The 16,562-nt window shown below is 41.3% G+C and overlaps 2 protein-coding genes across 5 annotated transcripts in view; both read left to right on the forward strand.

The window, feature by feature from the left end:
* The first annotated feature begins 332 nt into the window (after nt 1-332).
* b3gnt2b (UDP-GlcNAc:betaGal beta-1,3-N-acetylglucosaminyltransferase 2b) lies at nt 333-10,597 on the forward strand. Its single transcript, XM_088385819.1, has 3 exons — nt 333-623; nt 5,048-5,125; nt 7,567-10,597. Exon 3 carries the CDS (start codon nt 7,582-7,584, stop codon nt 8,770-8,772), a length of 1,191 nt encoding a protein of 396 aa, XP_088241945.1. The 5' UTR covers nt 333-623; nt 5,048-5,125; nt 7,567-7,581; the 3' UTR covers nt 8,773-10,597.
* A 2,917-nt stretch (nt 10,598-13,514) lies between these two features.
* ehbp1 (EH domain binding protein 1) overlaps nt 13,515-16,562 on the forward strand; it is a 61,381-nt gene continuing 58,333 nt past the window's right edge. For 2 of the 4 annotated variants that reach the window (XM_088384852.1, XM_088384854.1), the window contains exons 1-2: nt 13,515-13,885; nt 14,605-15,017. In XM_088384852.1, the coding sequence (XP_088240978.1) occupies nt 14,914-15,017 (104 nt within the window). In that variant the 5' untranslated portion in view covers nt 13,515-13,885; nt 14,605-14,913. The remainder of the gene's footprint in view (nt 13,886-14,604; nt 15,018-16,562) is intronic. The other 2 variants (XM_088384853.1, XM_088384856.1) reach the window with 1 other exon arrangement.

Here is a 16,562-nt window from a genome sequence, read left to right on the forward strand (position 1 = left end):
TTGACTATATTATACAGCCTTTTCTTGCTGTCACATTGTAGAATTGATTAAAACACAATTAAAAGCTTTCAAATCAAATTCAATTTCAATTAAGACCAAATCTAATCTTTTATATTGGATTCATATGTTTTATATCAGAGGAATCAATGCCTCACCAGTCATTAACCTCACCGCAAGTCACTGCGTTGCAAATACCTGAAATGCTAATTGTGGGTAGGTCGAAAGGAATATTAGGAATATTTGAAAAGTTCTTTTTGCCCAGGCAAAGTGAATTACGGATACGTATCAAGAAGACTTGGCTCAGAAACTCATTTATGGCATTTCCATGACTGTCAACTAGGCCCCGCCCCCTACCACGCGTTTGCGTCACGGTTCTAAAATCCATGGAGCTGAAGTCGAGCCGAAAGATCTGTTCAAGCAAGACTTATTCAACTTGCACGGCTCGTTCCCTTTCCGGGTTTTATCGTGATATTTTTGTTTCTTTTTCTGACGAGGATCCCGAAAGCCAGCGAGCGATCATTGAAGTCCCCCTAACCCCGACACCGAGGAGTTTGTGTCGGGCACCGGGGAAAAGCAGCAACGCGTGAGGCGGTGGCCGCAAGTAAGCTAACCTCCTGGACAAGGTAATTAACAGTTTCTCACCGTCAACGATAATCCCTTTTACGCACTTTTTGTTCCTCACAAACGACCGGCAAAAGTGAGGAGCAGAAAGTAAAATCAGTCAAGTATTAAAAAGGGGGGGGGGAATCAAATGTACTTCTTAAGGAAAAAGTGAGCGTCTTGGAAAATCCGTCCAAGACTACTTCATGGTGTCACGGGTGAAACAGCGTTACCTAATGCAGAATGTTACAATATCGTAACAGAGTTTCCGTCGATACATGAAAAAAAAAAAACTCTCACTGAAGACAGCTGGTGATCACTGGCCGATAGTATAAATTAACCAAAGTCGAAAAATGCCAAAACTTGTTTAGTGACTATATTCTTCAATGAATGCTTATTTTGATAAACTAGACAAAGGATCAATAATTATCACGATAATACAACTGGACAAATTAATAATCGTATAGCATGACATGAGTTCCCCAAAATGACATTTACTCACAAATGTAAAGTCGAGATAGAATCACTTCGTCACTGATTGTGTCTGTGTGGGTGAGAGAGAGAGAGGCTATTTTTTTGTGCCATATCAACTGTAGACAATTATATCTACTTTTCTGCATATTTCCTTCCTCATTCACGTTTTCTGTGTTACGCAATGGATGGTGTACTGTAGTGTGAGAAATGCAACATATGCCGATACCATGACTTGTCGACTGACACACTTCACTTGTGTTGTCTTTTTTGATGACCAGCGACTATTTTTAGCCTTCCGACTGCAGCCTTTTGCCTCATATGACTCCATCATGATGTTTTTTTTTTTTTTATCACATGAGCACAATGACACACTCGCATGAATTGGTTGGCAAGGCCACATTTGGAGATGGAATGTAGAAAAAGACAAACTATCAGTCATGCAACTTCGTCAACGTCCTCTCCCATCGTGATCACCCTAAAAGAACAGATTTGCAGTCTCCAACATGCTTTTTCTTGACGCAAATGAAAATATCAGTCTGGAAAGTATTAAAACAATCGCAACTACTTTGCTAAATAGACGAATGAACTCCATTTTGATGTCTGTTGATGTTTACATCTAGCATGGCACGTCACAGTTTTGAGTTACAAGCGCCGCCATTGAACAAATTCGACTTGTATCTCAAGGGATCGCATATATGTCTGGAGGCTCACCCACTCAAGGACATGTTGCTCATTACATCGACGTCCATCTTCTTTAGTAGCTAAAGGACGCCCCGCCCTTGCCGCGCTCACCTAATGCATGTGGCTTCATAAAGTATTCATCAGCGTGGGTCCACTCACTCAGAATTAAGCCCACTTGCAGGAAGTCGCAGACGACCACTCGTAAATCTTTATCAGGTCGCGTCATTTAGGTTCCAATAGATCTTAGCTTATGTCATGTTAGTTGTTCGTCTGATGTGAATGTCTTGGGTAGCCTCGCTTGAATGTTGAGGTCACTGTGATGGAGACTCCCATGAGGTGCTGGTAATTATAGTGACGTCCCAACGCGGCTGTACTATAAATTATTCCGTATGACACCAAAACCTGCACTCTTTTTTTTTTATCCACATGAGGATGAAATTTACACAATGGAATAAAACTCAAAAATCTAATACAGATAAATAATTCTGAATAATATTTTTTTCACACGCCCAGCCTCAACATTGCGGTTTCATGTGATTTTTTATTTATTTTTGCAAGGTCCTTTTCCAATAATGTTTAACAGGCCCGCTGGCAATTAACTTTTAACCGAATAAAAAAAAAAGGTAGCTTTAGTTAAAAAATATTCACAACATTCTACTTCCTGACAAACCTGACCCACCAAAAAGAGAATATTAAGAAATTTAAAGTAGCTTTTGGCAAACCTTTCATGCCCATTCTTAACCCAAAACAAATAAAAACGTTGGAGTGTGTTTGCGAACAAACTTTTGTTATGTAACAGTTCCTTCCTACATGGTCATATTATCCCTCCCAAAACATGGCGGACAACGAGCAGGTTGATAACATTACCAATGTGCATTAGCTACTGTTATGCTGACATAACAGTTGACTCATGGCAATCGAAGTGCATCCCAATTCTCTAATGCAATCAAAAGGAAAGCGCTCTGAAATGGCCGCCCTACTTCTCTTTTGTCCTTGGATTGAAAAGCAAATAGATTTGTGTAAACAGTTTTTCACACAGTAGCTCAGCTGGGCCGCCTCTCAGGTTGCACGTCACAAAAGTGCAGCTTGTAACACGATTAGCTTAATGACGGATTTGTCGTTGGCAGCAAAATGGAATTAGCTCCAAGAGGTGTATTAAAACTTTCCCTGGGATGGATAGAATTTTTTTTTTTTCTTCCCTCCCATGAATGGCAAGGAAAGCTTACAGTCTTCTGTTTCTTGGAAAACAGACTCTGACTCCTGCGGTCTGTATTTAGCCTCAAGTATCGACAGTGGATGACGCTCCAACTCCAAACGGCAACAGATGGAGACTTTGGAAGCGCTCTTAAACCAAACAACCCCCGCAAGTCTTCCCTGCAAGACGGGAATTCCGTTTTTACAGAAGCAAAGTGGACGTATGAACATGAACCAACCACCAGTCTTGAATCTTGAATCTTGAATCGGTCACAAACTCAACTTTGGATCTTCTCAAAATACATCCAAACTATGCAAAACATGTCATCACACTTTGTCATATATGAAGTAGAAGTGTGTATTTTTGGCCCCCCCTACCAACCAAACACGCGAAAGTACACAAGACTCAAAAGGAGTCCCGCCCAGCAAATTGACAAAGTGAACAAGCGTTCGTATCCTGCTAGCACTTCCTGTTAAAGTCCTTGTAGATCTGCAGATAAAACTAGATTGATCTCATCTGGAATTTCCACTTGAAATGTTATCTGGTTTTCCGCCATTCTTCCTCTTGCCGCTCCCCGAGGAAGTGGCTTGTTTAGTTGCTGCCAAGTCTAAAAGAAGACAGGATATTGAACTATTTGCACAGGAACTCATCAGACTGGTTCCTTAAAGGTTACTTTTTCACTCTTATGGAAGTAAAGTGCAAAGATAATCTCAGGATGAAAAACATGTAAATATTAGACCAAGAAAAACGTTGGAAATATCCACAATATACAAATATTACACCTGAGACCAAAAAATATATTTAAAATACTGGGTGGAGAAACCAAAAGACAAAAAAATGCACGCATATTTAAAAAAAAAAAACATACTGACGATGAAAAAATTTCACTCAAAAATCAAAATATTCTCAAAAAATAGAATAAAATAGATTAAAAATACATTATTTGTAAAAAAAATAAAATAATGAAAAATGCATAGATATTCTGGGTACACAAATAATAAAAAAATCTTAAAACAACTGTTGGAAAAAATTATTAGAAAACAAATAGTGAATATAAATATAAACCTGTTAAAAATTCTGAAATTATGCAAATATTAGAATATTTTAGTTTGTTCACACACAACTCGACCAAGACACGATACGACCACAAATATCGGCCATGTTCGGTGACGTCCATGAGTCGCGATTCAGGATCAAACCGTGATTGTTCGGTGTGACCCGAAAGTGTGCGTGCGGTTGCATCTTCTCCTTTAGATTCCATCCAGTGCCTCGCACCATACATAGAGATGACCTCTGCCAAGCGGAGTCAAGCCCACAAGTATTTGTTGATAATGAGAAATTCCGTTCTATTTAAAAGCGTGCCGGGTAGACATGTCGGCAGCTGACGCAACGTTCTGCCGCTAGTTTTAGTCGAGTGCCTGAAGATGGATCTTTCTATTGAATGATCCCCGCACATTCAAACTCACGGCAAGCGGCAATTCATCACACAAGACAGAGTACAAGCCGGGCTGCAAAGATCACATCGGCCCGTAAACCTTTGTTGCAACTAACCACAAAGGTTTCCTTCTGTGGTTTTTTTTTTTTTTTGCAACCTTCTTTGATTGGCCAAGCCTACTTGTGTGCCTGTTTGTGTTTTGTGTGTGTGTGCGAGACATCAAAAGTGTGAATAGTGTCGTGGAGTGTAGATATTTGGTGCTCCGGCGCCACTTGTCTATTTATGGCGCCCCGAGGCTGCAGACTGGAGCATCCTTTAGTCCTATTTAAAATCAGTTCATTGCTAGTCATGTGTGCGGATGTGATAATTGCTTTGAATCATTGTACCGTATTTTTCGGACTAAAAGTCACTCCGGAATATAGGTCGCATTAGCCATAAAATAAAAGTCGCCCCCCAACTACTTCCCCACCCAAACGATGGAAAAAAAAGTGACTTATAGTCCGAAAATTACGGTAATCATATCAACGCTAAACCCCAATTGAGACTTCCGGCTTTACCACTTCCTACCTCTATCCTGTGGGTTGACTGGTGTTTTTTTTAAGTTTTATTTTATAGCTTCATGAACACTTAGCAATCTCCCATTTCTGTTATGTCCCCAACAGGGCGGAACCAAGAATGGGGTAAGCGGGCGAGCCGAGGGACCACGTTGTAACGAGACGAGTGCCCGCTCAGCAGCACAGGTAAGACCAACACAATGCGTCCATTGGTCGAGCTTTATTACATGTTCAAAAATAGCAGTATACAAATTTATTAAGTTAAATGTATTTAAATGTGCCATAACTTTCCTGGGTCTGGTCTCAACATTGGAATACCATATGAATTAAAACCATATCAATCTAAGGCAAAAGTTTTACCGCCACGTCCGTTTTTGACAACTTCTGCTTTAAAAACACAAAACGGGAAGCCTAACGATTTGTAAATTGGCGAGTAGGTAATAAGAGGCAAGTTGCACAACACTGCACGCGATTTTTAGAGGAAATGTGTCATGGTGGAAATGAAGCCACTTCAACAGTTCCCAAAAGTTTGTTTAACGTTAAATGAGTCACTCGCCTTTCATTTGTAGAGCACTTTGAAAAACAACCACAGATGCAAACAGTTCCTACAGTTGTAATAAAAAAAAAGAAAAAAAGAAAGACCACTCAAAATGGCTGACAGGATTAATTGTGCACCATGTTGTGAAGCCTAAATGCAATTATACAGCAGCGGCCAGGTAAGGTGCCACTGCTGGAGTTTAAATGAGCGTCGGGAAGCTCCGCTCTTGTCAACATGTTGTTGTGCCGTCATTTTCGGACCGCCTCCCAGCTCCTTGTTCTCTCAAAACCCAGGAGTCGTTTTGCTTGTACTCAGAACTGGAAGGTAATTACCCCGCAGGGAGGACGAGTTGCTCTGTAACCAAACAGACACATTTTGTGTTAGCGTTAGCATAGCTAGCGATGCACCAAGCCAGGTGAGCGCTTCAAAAACAAGGCTAAAACAAGTCATGTCGATTCTAGAGGGAAATAAAAAAAAAAGGAAGTTATGTCATGGATTGAGAGAACTGAAAAACAGAAGTCATGCTGAAGTTTATTTTAATCTGGCAACTAGTACAGAATACTGATTATACCAGATTGATCACCAAGAGACAAAAATTCTTTTATATAGATGTTTAATTCGTTTGATAGAACGTAGAACTGGTGAGACAAACATATATAAACTTAGATTTACAAAACATATACATCAAATACAAAAGTAAACCATATATATGGCCTGCCGATGAATAACCGGGTAGTTTACTTAAACCGTTTTATTAACTTCGCGACCTTTCCTAGGTCAGCAGTTAACTATTGCGCTGTTGCATCACATCACCTTCCCGTTTCTTTCCCAAAAACAGGAAGTGCCCCCAAAGTTGGATTTACTTTTAATTTCTATTACAATTTAATATTAACAAGATACTGCTACAAACTATATACAACTAACGAGAAACAAAAATAAATTCGCACAAAAATGATTTGCGCACCAAGTAAAACTGCGACTTCATCAGTTACACTGATAATTATAAAATATGGATGGAAATAATTCTATTTTACAATTCCGGCAGTGTTTCGGGGATAAACTGAGGAGGTGGGCTCTTGGGAGAGTGTAAATTGTAATTTACAAGTTGCACTTGTTAACTGATGTTTTTTGTTTCCGCTGTGCTGTGTTTACACGTAAAACGACGGGGGCGGGTACTGGAAGGTAAACAAGGACACGACAGCGTGCGGACTTGTTGCTAGGAGAGGAAACGGCTCGTCATCCAATTTGATCAATCGGGTGGAGTTTCCTCTTTTCGAAACGGCGCGTTAATTACGTCTACAAACTTGAAAGCTAATGTGAATGGCATGGAGGCTATTCATTTTATAATTATTGTTAAAAAAAAAAAATTAAGAAAATAAATGAATTAAAATTCATAAATTAATTAAAACAAATAATATGACTATTCATGTCACTTTATTTACCAATTAGGTTTTTAATTATTATATTTATATAATTATTATTGAAAAAAATAAATGAATTAAGAAAATAAATGAATTAAAATTCATAAATTAATTAAAACAAATAATATTACTATTAATGTCACTTTATTTACCAATTAGGGCACACATCACTTTTTACTCCTAAAAAAAAGTTTGAAAGAAGAATTTGAACAACACAGATTCTCTTGGATGGGATGTGCTGGTTACTCGATAACCACGGCGAGTGAATTTTTAAAGGCTTTTCAATTGTTTTACGGTGTTCAGTTCGGCCGGCATCCAAAGCGCGCAGACGTTGTGCGCGTTTGTCTTGACGAGACATTGTCACAGGACATCGCCACGCATCGACCGGCATTGACATCTTCTGGTTATTTATTGATTTGCGGTGGAATTTGATCAGACTTTGTTCAAACAGCAAACACAATCAGTTAGGCGGTTGGCCGAGATAAAAGCAGGTGTCTTGTGCTTGACTCAGAAATGCTTCTCAAAGTAAGATTTATTTTGTTATTTTTTTATGGCACAATTTGGTAGGTCTGACAAGTAACAGTCCAAAGAAGACTGAAAAGACACAGGAAACCATTTTTGGGTCTTGTTCCCAAATGTGAAATATTTGCGAATATTTGTGTGTTCAGGTGCTCTAAGGCGTCATGGCGCTGCTGCGGATGAAACTGAAGGTTCTGTTGACCGTCATGACGGTCAACGTCTTCATCTTCATCGTGATCTTCCGACACGGCGGGCGGGACAAGGGCTTCCAGGACAAGGTGCATATCCCCTCCAAACCCTTCTGGAGAAAGATGACGCAGAGCTCGGGTTACTGGAACCTTCAGCAGCAGGTTCTGGACTTCCGACACAACCCCATCCTGGCTAATCAAAGAACCGCCGACTTGCCCGAGTGGCTCAATGAAACCCACGTGTCTTTCAACTCCTGCCAACCCGACACCAGGGTGACCACTCGGGTGAAAGACTACAACTCCCTACCTTTGCGATTCAAGGACTTCCTGCTGTACATGCACTGCCGCTATTACCCGGTCTTGATGGACCAGCCGGACATCTGCCAGGAGCAGCCCTTCCTGCTGCTAGCCGTCAAGTCCCTGGCGCCGCATTTCGACAGGCGTCAGGCCATACGCCAGTCTTGGGGCAGGGCGGGTGTGGTCGCCAACCGCACCGTGGTGACCATCTTCCTCCTGGGCCAGACCATGGCTGGAGACCACCACCCGGACCTGTCGCCGATGCTGAGCTACGAGAGCGACCAACATCGGGATATCATTCAGTGGGACTTTCGGGACTCCTTCTTCAACCTGACTATCAAGGAAGTCCTCTTTCTGGACTGGATCCAGACACGTTGCCCAGGTGCCAGCTTTATCTTCAAGGGGGACGACGACGTCTTCGTCAACACTTACGCCATCCTGAGCTTCCTGGGAGGGCTGTCTGCTTCCAAAGCCGCAGACCTCTTCGTGGGCGACGTCATCACCAACGCCGGGCCGCACCGGGACAATAAGTTGAAGTACTTCATCCCGGAGAGCATGTACATCGGCTCGTATCCGCCTTACGCCGGCGGCGGTGGCTACCTGTACTCGGCTAGCGTCGCTGCCCGCCTGCACGCCGCCTCCCACCGGGTGGCGCTCTACCCCATCGATGACGTCTACACGGGCATATGCCTGATGAAGTTAGGGCTGGCCCCCGAGAAACACAAGGGCTTCAGAACCTTCAACATCGAGGAGAAGTACCGCAACATCCCATGCGCCTACAAGGGCTTGATGCTAGTCCACCCGCGCACTCCGCAGGAGATGATCCAAATCTGGTCCTGGCTCAACCAGTCCGACCTCAACTGCCAGTAGAAAGTGCCCACCATTATTTTGAGCAGCTGGCAGTTTGTCGCTGTGCTCATTTAGAACTTCAGCCTGGAAAGGTTTGCTCCATTTGGGAGCACCAGAGTATTTTGGCTGCCATTTTACAGTAAGGGTACTTGTGGTTATTTTTTTAGTTTTTAATATCAGGCGTATCTAAATTTGACCACGTGGCGTTTATATCTTCTCGAATCATTATTAGTTAAAACCTCGTTTGAGAGTCCCCTTATTGTAAAGTGGCGCCGTTATTTATTAATTTGATCTTCTCGCTTTGGTGTACAAAGAGCTTGAACCAAAAATGTGTTTGTCTTTGGCGCACATATTTATACGGCTGTAACTATTTATAAACGCTTTAACACTGTCCGCTCTCCACAGCGGGGCATCCCAAATGCTGTATTATATAGGAACAGACATGAGAAGATAGGCGTGGGCTCTGAACAGTGTCTTCAGAGTCCGAAAATCTTTACCAGAGATGGATTTGATCATTTGTCGATCTGTGCCTTTCATATAATTTCATACCACAAATTAGATTAGAGAAGTGTCTGGTGTTTACTGTACCCGCTGTTAGCGTTCGAGTAGCCGCTGTCCAGCCTCTGATGCTACCACAGAAGCTGGAAAATCCTCGGGTCATACGTAGAAGTTCAGCGTAAAAAAAAATCGGTATTTCAGAGACTGGGTTTCGTGCCTTTCTCACGGAGACGCAGCATTTCGCAATGTCACATCACCGTCTGGTGTCTCGTTTTTTTTCCTTCACACCGGTCATATTTCTCACAGCTGCCGTCCTGTCCCTGATACTACCTCAGAAGCTGGAAAATCTACAGTATTCTCATTTCATATCCTTTCATACATATGTTGAAAAAAAAAAAAATTCTTCAATAACACTTTTGTCAAATTTGGTGGAGCAAAAATAGTTGATGCACCTTTATTGGTATCATTTACCTTTTTTTTTTTTGACTTACCGTCCTCATGTCAATTTCAAAACAATCGAATTGTTGGTGATGGTTGTCTTGTTTTCCCAAAAATATGACATCGGCAACTCTATGCATAACACTTCTGCACACTAGTAGGACAAAGTAGGATAACTACATGTTACTAGTGTGGCCAAACTGCACTAGTTGACACGGTGTGTTGATAGAGTAGCACTAGACGTTAACTAGTTGAATTGTATGTCACCAGTAGTACAAGTTTGGACAGTTTTCCGTGAAGCTGTTTTAGCAATTTATTCATTATCCTTGATTTCAGTTGTTTGTGCTTTGTTCACACCAGGAAGACAATTCAGCTCACTAGTTGAAAGATGGCAGTTAGTGGAACCACTGGAGGCTTAGTTGCCGCTGCTTCCGTCATCCATTCGGTATTTTATCAGGGCTAATGTGTCGGCCATACTGGCGGTTAAGGTCCTTGTGGGTGTCAACTTTGCCAGCCTGCTTGTGTGATGTTTTTGTGATGCCAAAATCCGGCAAAGATGCAATGTTAACGCAAAGCGAGAGAGGAAATCGGAAAAGTTGGAAATTGGTTAGCGTTATTTTCCAGGGCAGAATGTTTGCGTTGAAAAGCTTTTTGTGTTAGGAATGATTTTTGTGTGTGTGTTTCGGATACAAATATATTTGTTTTATGCAATGACACGTTTTTATTTTCAGGAAATTAAGAATGAATTTGTCTTGTACAAATGTCTGACTAAGTTCATGTACTTAACACTGTAAAAAAAATGTTCAAATATTTTTTTACAATTCTGTCAGGAAGATAAAGCTCAGATGCTAGGTGTCGATTAGCTTTACTTGTCAACCGTCTTCCGTTATTACCAATTTGAATAATCAATAACGTTTTAAAAAAAAAAAAAGTTGGAGTGCTGCATGAAAGCGGGTTAAGACGCCTCCTGCTGGTCAGGTTGGTCATCTGCGCTGCTGTAAAGATAAGCGGTTAGGTTCTTTTTTTGTTATTAAGTGTCTTCTTATTTATGTTCTCGCTCATATAGGACAATCACAAAAAAATGCAAAATGCTTTAAATGAATTGACACAGTTTTGATGACATTGTATGCTGTCATGATTACTTGAAATGTTTACGTTTAAAGTCATCGCTGCTCTGTCAACATTTTTAGATATTTTTTTCTTGGAAGACTTTCACTCTCTTACTTTTTTCTCGTTTTGTGACTTCAAAACACTGGTATTAGCTTTTTGTTGCGTGAGGTTAAATAAAGAATGAATATTAAATATTATAATTGATGTACAAACACACTACTTGCATCAATTTCACGATATTAGAGCTTTAAGGTGAAATTCCACCCGATGTCAGGAACATTTTGAAAGTGGTGTGCAGAATTATTTTAAAACCGCACTCAGGGTAAAGACTGATATGTTTGCTAAACGACGGTTGTGCTCGTTCAAACGAGAAGTGGTATATGATACGATGTTGTGATACCGACCAACGATTGTATGACATTGGACAAAAAAAAAAGAGAAAAGAGTTGTTGTGGGGGGGGGGCAAAATTAAATCGATTAAAACGATCAATACGGTTAGCGACATTGATACAAAACCGACTGATACCATATCTAGTTCCAAACTCATCGCAGACCAAATCTGTGCTTGATGTTTGTGGTTTTGATATGTCAAAGATGAAATGTAAGTGTGACTGCTTTTTATCATTTGGATTATGTTGATAATTGTGTATTCTGTTGTTGTTTTTACAGTATGCTGTTCTGTGAGTTTTTATTGCAACATCAATAAAATGAAGACTTTTGGAAGCTTCCGTCATCTATTTTTATTCATTTCTGCTGAAACAGTCCTTCTGCCCTTCAAACATCAGCTTGCACTGATTTCCACAGAAGTAAATCACCTTTTTGCCACCTTAAAAAATGATAATTGGAAAATAAGTCAGTCCTTTTGCATCAAAACACCCAATCCCCTAATGAGTATTTAAATACCAATACCTAGTCCATGTTTGTGAAAATTATTAGAAAGGTTATGACAATAATTACAATTATGAGGGGAAAATGTTAACTACAAGAATAGTCCATTTAAAAAGCCGCAAATGTATTCGTTCGTTGGGTCATTCGTATCTCAATGCACCATAGTACATACAGTACAGTAAATAGCATAACTTGTACATGATTGCTGTAGTGCTCGCCTCTCCCGCAAGAGGGCAGCAACGCATAGGCGTTTTATTGGACCTATTGAGGCTGCGGAGCGGTTTCAAAAGATTCTTTTTAAAAACTTCATCTTGTGTACTAAACGTTTTCATTCCCTGGAATTCTTAGAGGCAAACTGCGGGAAAAAGAAAATGAGGACGAAGTGACTCACAAGATCCCATTCTCTTTTTTTTTCCAAACACATCAGCAGCATACAGAAAGTCTTTCATGACGCCATGCCCTAAATAGCCTAAAAAGTCCATCTCACTTTGCTCAAAAGTATTGGGACAGATTTTGAAATTATATAATCTGGGCACCAACACTTTTGATTCTAGTGGCCTTGGGTAGATTTCATTCACATGACAAAAATAAAAACTGACATTGGATTGAATAAATTGTTTTACCCACAAACAACTGGAAGCCAGGACATGACAGTGTTTAAATCAGCAGGGAAGGCCTTGAGAGGCCCTGATGGCACACTCTGTGAGTTTGGATTGATCTTTTGCAGGCCTGCAGTGTTGTTATTATCTAGAGGACGGACTTGTCTTGCTTTGTTAACAGCTCTCTTCAAGTGCGCCAACAGCAAACACTTGAAGAGCTGGCCTGCTTACTAAGTTACTGGAGCCTGCATCTAGTGGAATGTATTGTGGGTGAATGATCCATTTGAGTAGTACTTGCAAATACAGCTGATAGGGCAATTGAATTGGAGCGTAGCCACGCAGAGCTGAATCTGTCTTTTTTTTTTTTTTTTTTTTTGGGCTGGTGATGATGATATTCCCATTTCCTGTTATTCAGTTCATCTCCTGGCATGCTTTCCGCCGTCTGCCCTTCACTTACAAGGGTAGATGCCGAGCTGTGCTCTATCGATTGTTGCACTTGCTCACTTATTAATGCAAACAGAGAAGGAAATGAAAGGCAAAAAGCTTTGATATCACAATACCCAGGGAGATCTTCCTGTGTCTGCTGGATTCATCCTACTTGTAGCAGAGTCAGTATAGGTTAAATTTAAGCCCCTCAATTGATCACTACGGCATTCTACGCCTATACAATGAAACCCTGTTAATTTCAGATAGTTTCCTGACACATCCACAATATATTCATGTAAAAATATATTTTTTACAGCCCTCCCACCCGCTTTAAATACATAATTTCCATTATTCCCTAGTGGCCTGTTCATGTTTTGGTATTTTTTGTTGTCTTCTTTTTCCTCATTTTTTTTAAAACGTACAGTACGTTCCTCTTGGAGAAACAACAAGTCCCAGAGTGCATCAACACGCTGTAAATGGTAGAAAAATGCCACCAACGAGAGATTCCCGGAGGCGTTTCTTCGCTTTCAGTCTTCCATCAAGGCGGCGGCAGAGACGGTGGAAATCAAGCTTAGTGGAGAAACATAGGCTGCGCAGGAAATGTATTGATTTCCCTACAAAATAATACCTTTAACTCCCCAATAATGTAGATCGTTTAAGATTAAATATTATAAAGCCGTTAATGTGTGTTTGAATAAAATGTATGTGTAGGGGAAATATATATAAGATCATTTACAAGCTGCGTGTGTGCGGTAATTGACCGGATGTGGTGGCTTTTGATTTTATTTTGTTAAATGAATTCGTACAAAGGTTGTCTAGCTTTACAAGCGGTCGACCAAAGTACTTCCAACTATCTCCACTTTACTTTGCTGTGGGAGTCGCTACTGGTTTTCACGGGGGTTTAAATTCCTTTAAATTAACTACCTCGGGGTACAAATTCCTATGAATGTCTTTTGCGAGTCACTTGTGACTCCGCTGGAGCTAATGTGTCAAGGCGGCCGAGCAACGGTTTCCATTCGCGCTCTGTTATGATGGCTGCTAGCTAACAGGCTAGCTGGTTCGTAGTAGTACTAGGGGCTTGATGCTACTGTAACGGCGACCATTACGCTGATAATTCTTCCCAGGACTCTCTGTTAAGGCTATCCGACAGCCGGGGCGTTGGCTATCACGACAAGGTGAGTGTCATCCGGGCTCGGTGGCTGCGAAAGTGACGTTAGCCTCGTACAGTTAGCGGAGAACGGACCATGGCGCAGTCTACTCCCTGGATTCAGCAGCATCAACCACCCCAAAAAAAAAAAATCTACACAGAGTATTTGCTGGATTCACCAGCATTGTCCCTAATAATATTCGCTCTCACTAAATGTCTTTTTATAACGGGTGGCTTTTAAACGTGACAGATTTTAAAATTACATTTTATTTATCTTGCAAGCTGACGCAACTGTTTAATTGAAAACCTCTTCGTTAGGGACTTTCTTCATGAATACGCAGGTCTTCGGTTTACGACTGTTTTGTTTCTTCCTACTGTGGCGACGTAACCAGAATGTGGACGTAAGTCGGAACGTGCCGTTACTTTCTGCCAAAAATGCGGGAAATATTTGTTTGACAAACGAACCCTGGCGGTTAGGGAGGAAGACATGTCACAAAATTTGTGAATAATTAACCCCCACCCCCTCAAATTTTTAATAATTGTCTAGGTTGAATGTTAAATTATGATCCAAAACAGACTGAAAGGAACACAAACTCAGTTTAACAACATAACCCTTAAAAATGAATAACACAGATTTTTTTTCACAGGCAAAAGATCAAATTCTACATTCCTTTGAGCCATTTCATGAGTGTTAATCCTTTTTTTTTTTTTTTTTTAACTTTAGTGACTTTTCCTTCTGCTTTGCAGGAGCCTCCTGGGATGTCACAATAGCATCAACACCCAGCGGATTACTCATCATGCCGTTAGAAATTGTGGAATGTTTTCCTTCACAAGATAATGCACGTCGCACCGCTCTTGTCCCGCTGAGATCCTGAATCCTGACATCGGGATTCCTCCTTCCGCCGCCATTCTTGGATGTCTTATCTCGTCCTTGTCTTTTACTAAGACATTAACTATGTATCTGCTGGCCGCCTGGCCGTGGTAAACGTGAGGGCGAAGTGGTGCGAACAGCGAAGAAAAACAAAACTCAAAGAAGGAGACCGGGAAATCTACAACATGGCTTCGGTTTGGAAGCGACTACAACGTGTTGGGAAGCACGCCTCCAAGTTCCAGTTTGTGGCGTCCTACCAGGAGCTCATGGTGGAATGCACCAAGAAATGGTGAGTGACGGGTATGCACGTGGTAGCCACAACGCTGTCATTGAAGCCCCTTGAAAATTGTGCGTGTGTGTGTGTCGGAATGCAGAACTCATTTTTCTCGGTTGTACTTGACAGAATTTGGTGTGCAGGCTTGTTGGCGTGGTAGCAGCTTGTTAGCAGGCATTATTCCTTTGGATATTCTCAAAGGTCCCATGATGACCTTTCGAATGTCTACATTTATGTCTGTATACGTGCTGGCTGTCTCCTGGAAAAGGGAGCAAGTCTGCTTTTCCAGGAAGAGGCGCAGAAAGAGAGCGTAGCGATTTCAGAGAGGCCCGCAGGCACGCATTGTTAAGCGGCTCGGCCGTAGGCGGGATCCACGCAGGCCCCGGCACACCGCCTAGACCTGGGACAGATGTGTCAGGGAATGGAATGAAGGGAATGTACATGTCTTTTCTGAGCGGAGAGGGCTGGGCTCAACTTTGAAAGCTCAAAAAAATGTGAGTTCAGCTTTTTGCTGCTTTATGATCGCTTCTTGCTTTAATAATACATTTACTAAAAAAAAGGACAGCCTTATGTCTTTTATGTTGACGTTTAGATCCATTTGTGTGTTTGCTGTCATGCTAGAGTTGTAGCAGCTCCGTTTATTATTCTCATTATTATGTCATCAATTCTGACAGGAAATAAAAAATCTCTGCATGGTTCAGGAGATAAGGCTTAGATTTATTTCTTTATTTTCCTCTCAAGTGGTACAATTGGGATATGAGTCATGGCGGTGTAAAGTGACCTAGTTTCCTTTTTCTGCTTGTAATCTGATACCTTCAGATTGGAATCGGTAAAAAACGGTTACATATCAGATGTCTGCCAATGCGAGTGCAGCACAGATGGGATTTATCCATTAGTTGGAGGATGACCATTTTGTGAGGTTCAGGGAACCTTTGAGGTTTGGAAATTGTAGGCTTTAATTTGAGCTAGCCCTCAAAATGACTTCTTGACTTCTCAATAATGCGTCAGGTCATGTTGCCTGAATCCATGACCTCGCTGCTTCTAAAGGTGTCAACTTACGTTCCTTCTCAACATGTCCTCCCCTTAGATGTCCATCTGCTTACCCCTTGGGTCTTTATTATTTTAAATCATTTAAATGTGTCTTGTTCCGGATGCCAGCTGATCAAAAAATGGGCAAAACCTTGCGATGGAAAATTCAATTCAGAGGAAATCACCGAGTTTATTTTTCAAATATAAGAGACTGCTTCAGTGAAGACTTCTTTAAAAGAAAACAAATCTGATTAATATCGGACATAAGTCGTGGTAACACCACCAGTGAATGTTAAAATTTAAATGACAGTATCTGAGATTTGAGTCAGTGTTTTGATTGTCAGCGAGCAGCGTGTGTCAGGCTGTGACACGTTTCTTGTGTTCAGCATGCGTTCATCATGGCGGGTAGCCACGACGCCGCTGCCAGACCGACCGTTTCCTGCCAACTTGCCTGACGTCACCCCCCCCCCCGTGACACATTTGGAGGTTTTCTCCAAGGCCTGTCACTACAAATGTTGCTTGTTGTCAGTC

Source organism: Syngnathus floridae, chromosome 9 (genome assembly GCF_059516105.1).
Source record: "Syngnathus floridae isolate MCC-2025c chromosome 9, RoL_Sflo_1.0, whole genome shotgun sequence".
Classification (NCBI taxonomy): domain Eukaryota; kingdom Metazoa; phylum Chordata; class Actinopteri; order Syngnathiformes; family Syngnathidae; genus Syngnathus; species Syngnathus floridae.

What these genes read in the sequence shown, in the direction of transcription:
- b3gnt2b (XM_088385819.1), top strand. Translation starts at nt 7,582, where the DNA reads ATGGCGCTGCTGCGGATGAAACTGAAGGTTCTGTTGACCGTCATGACG.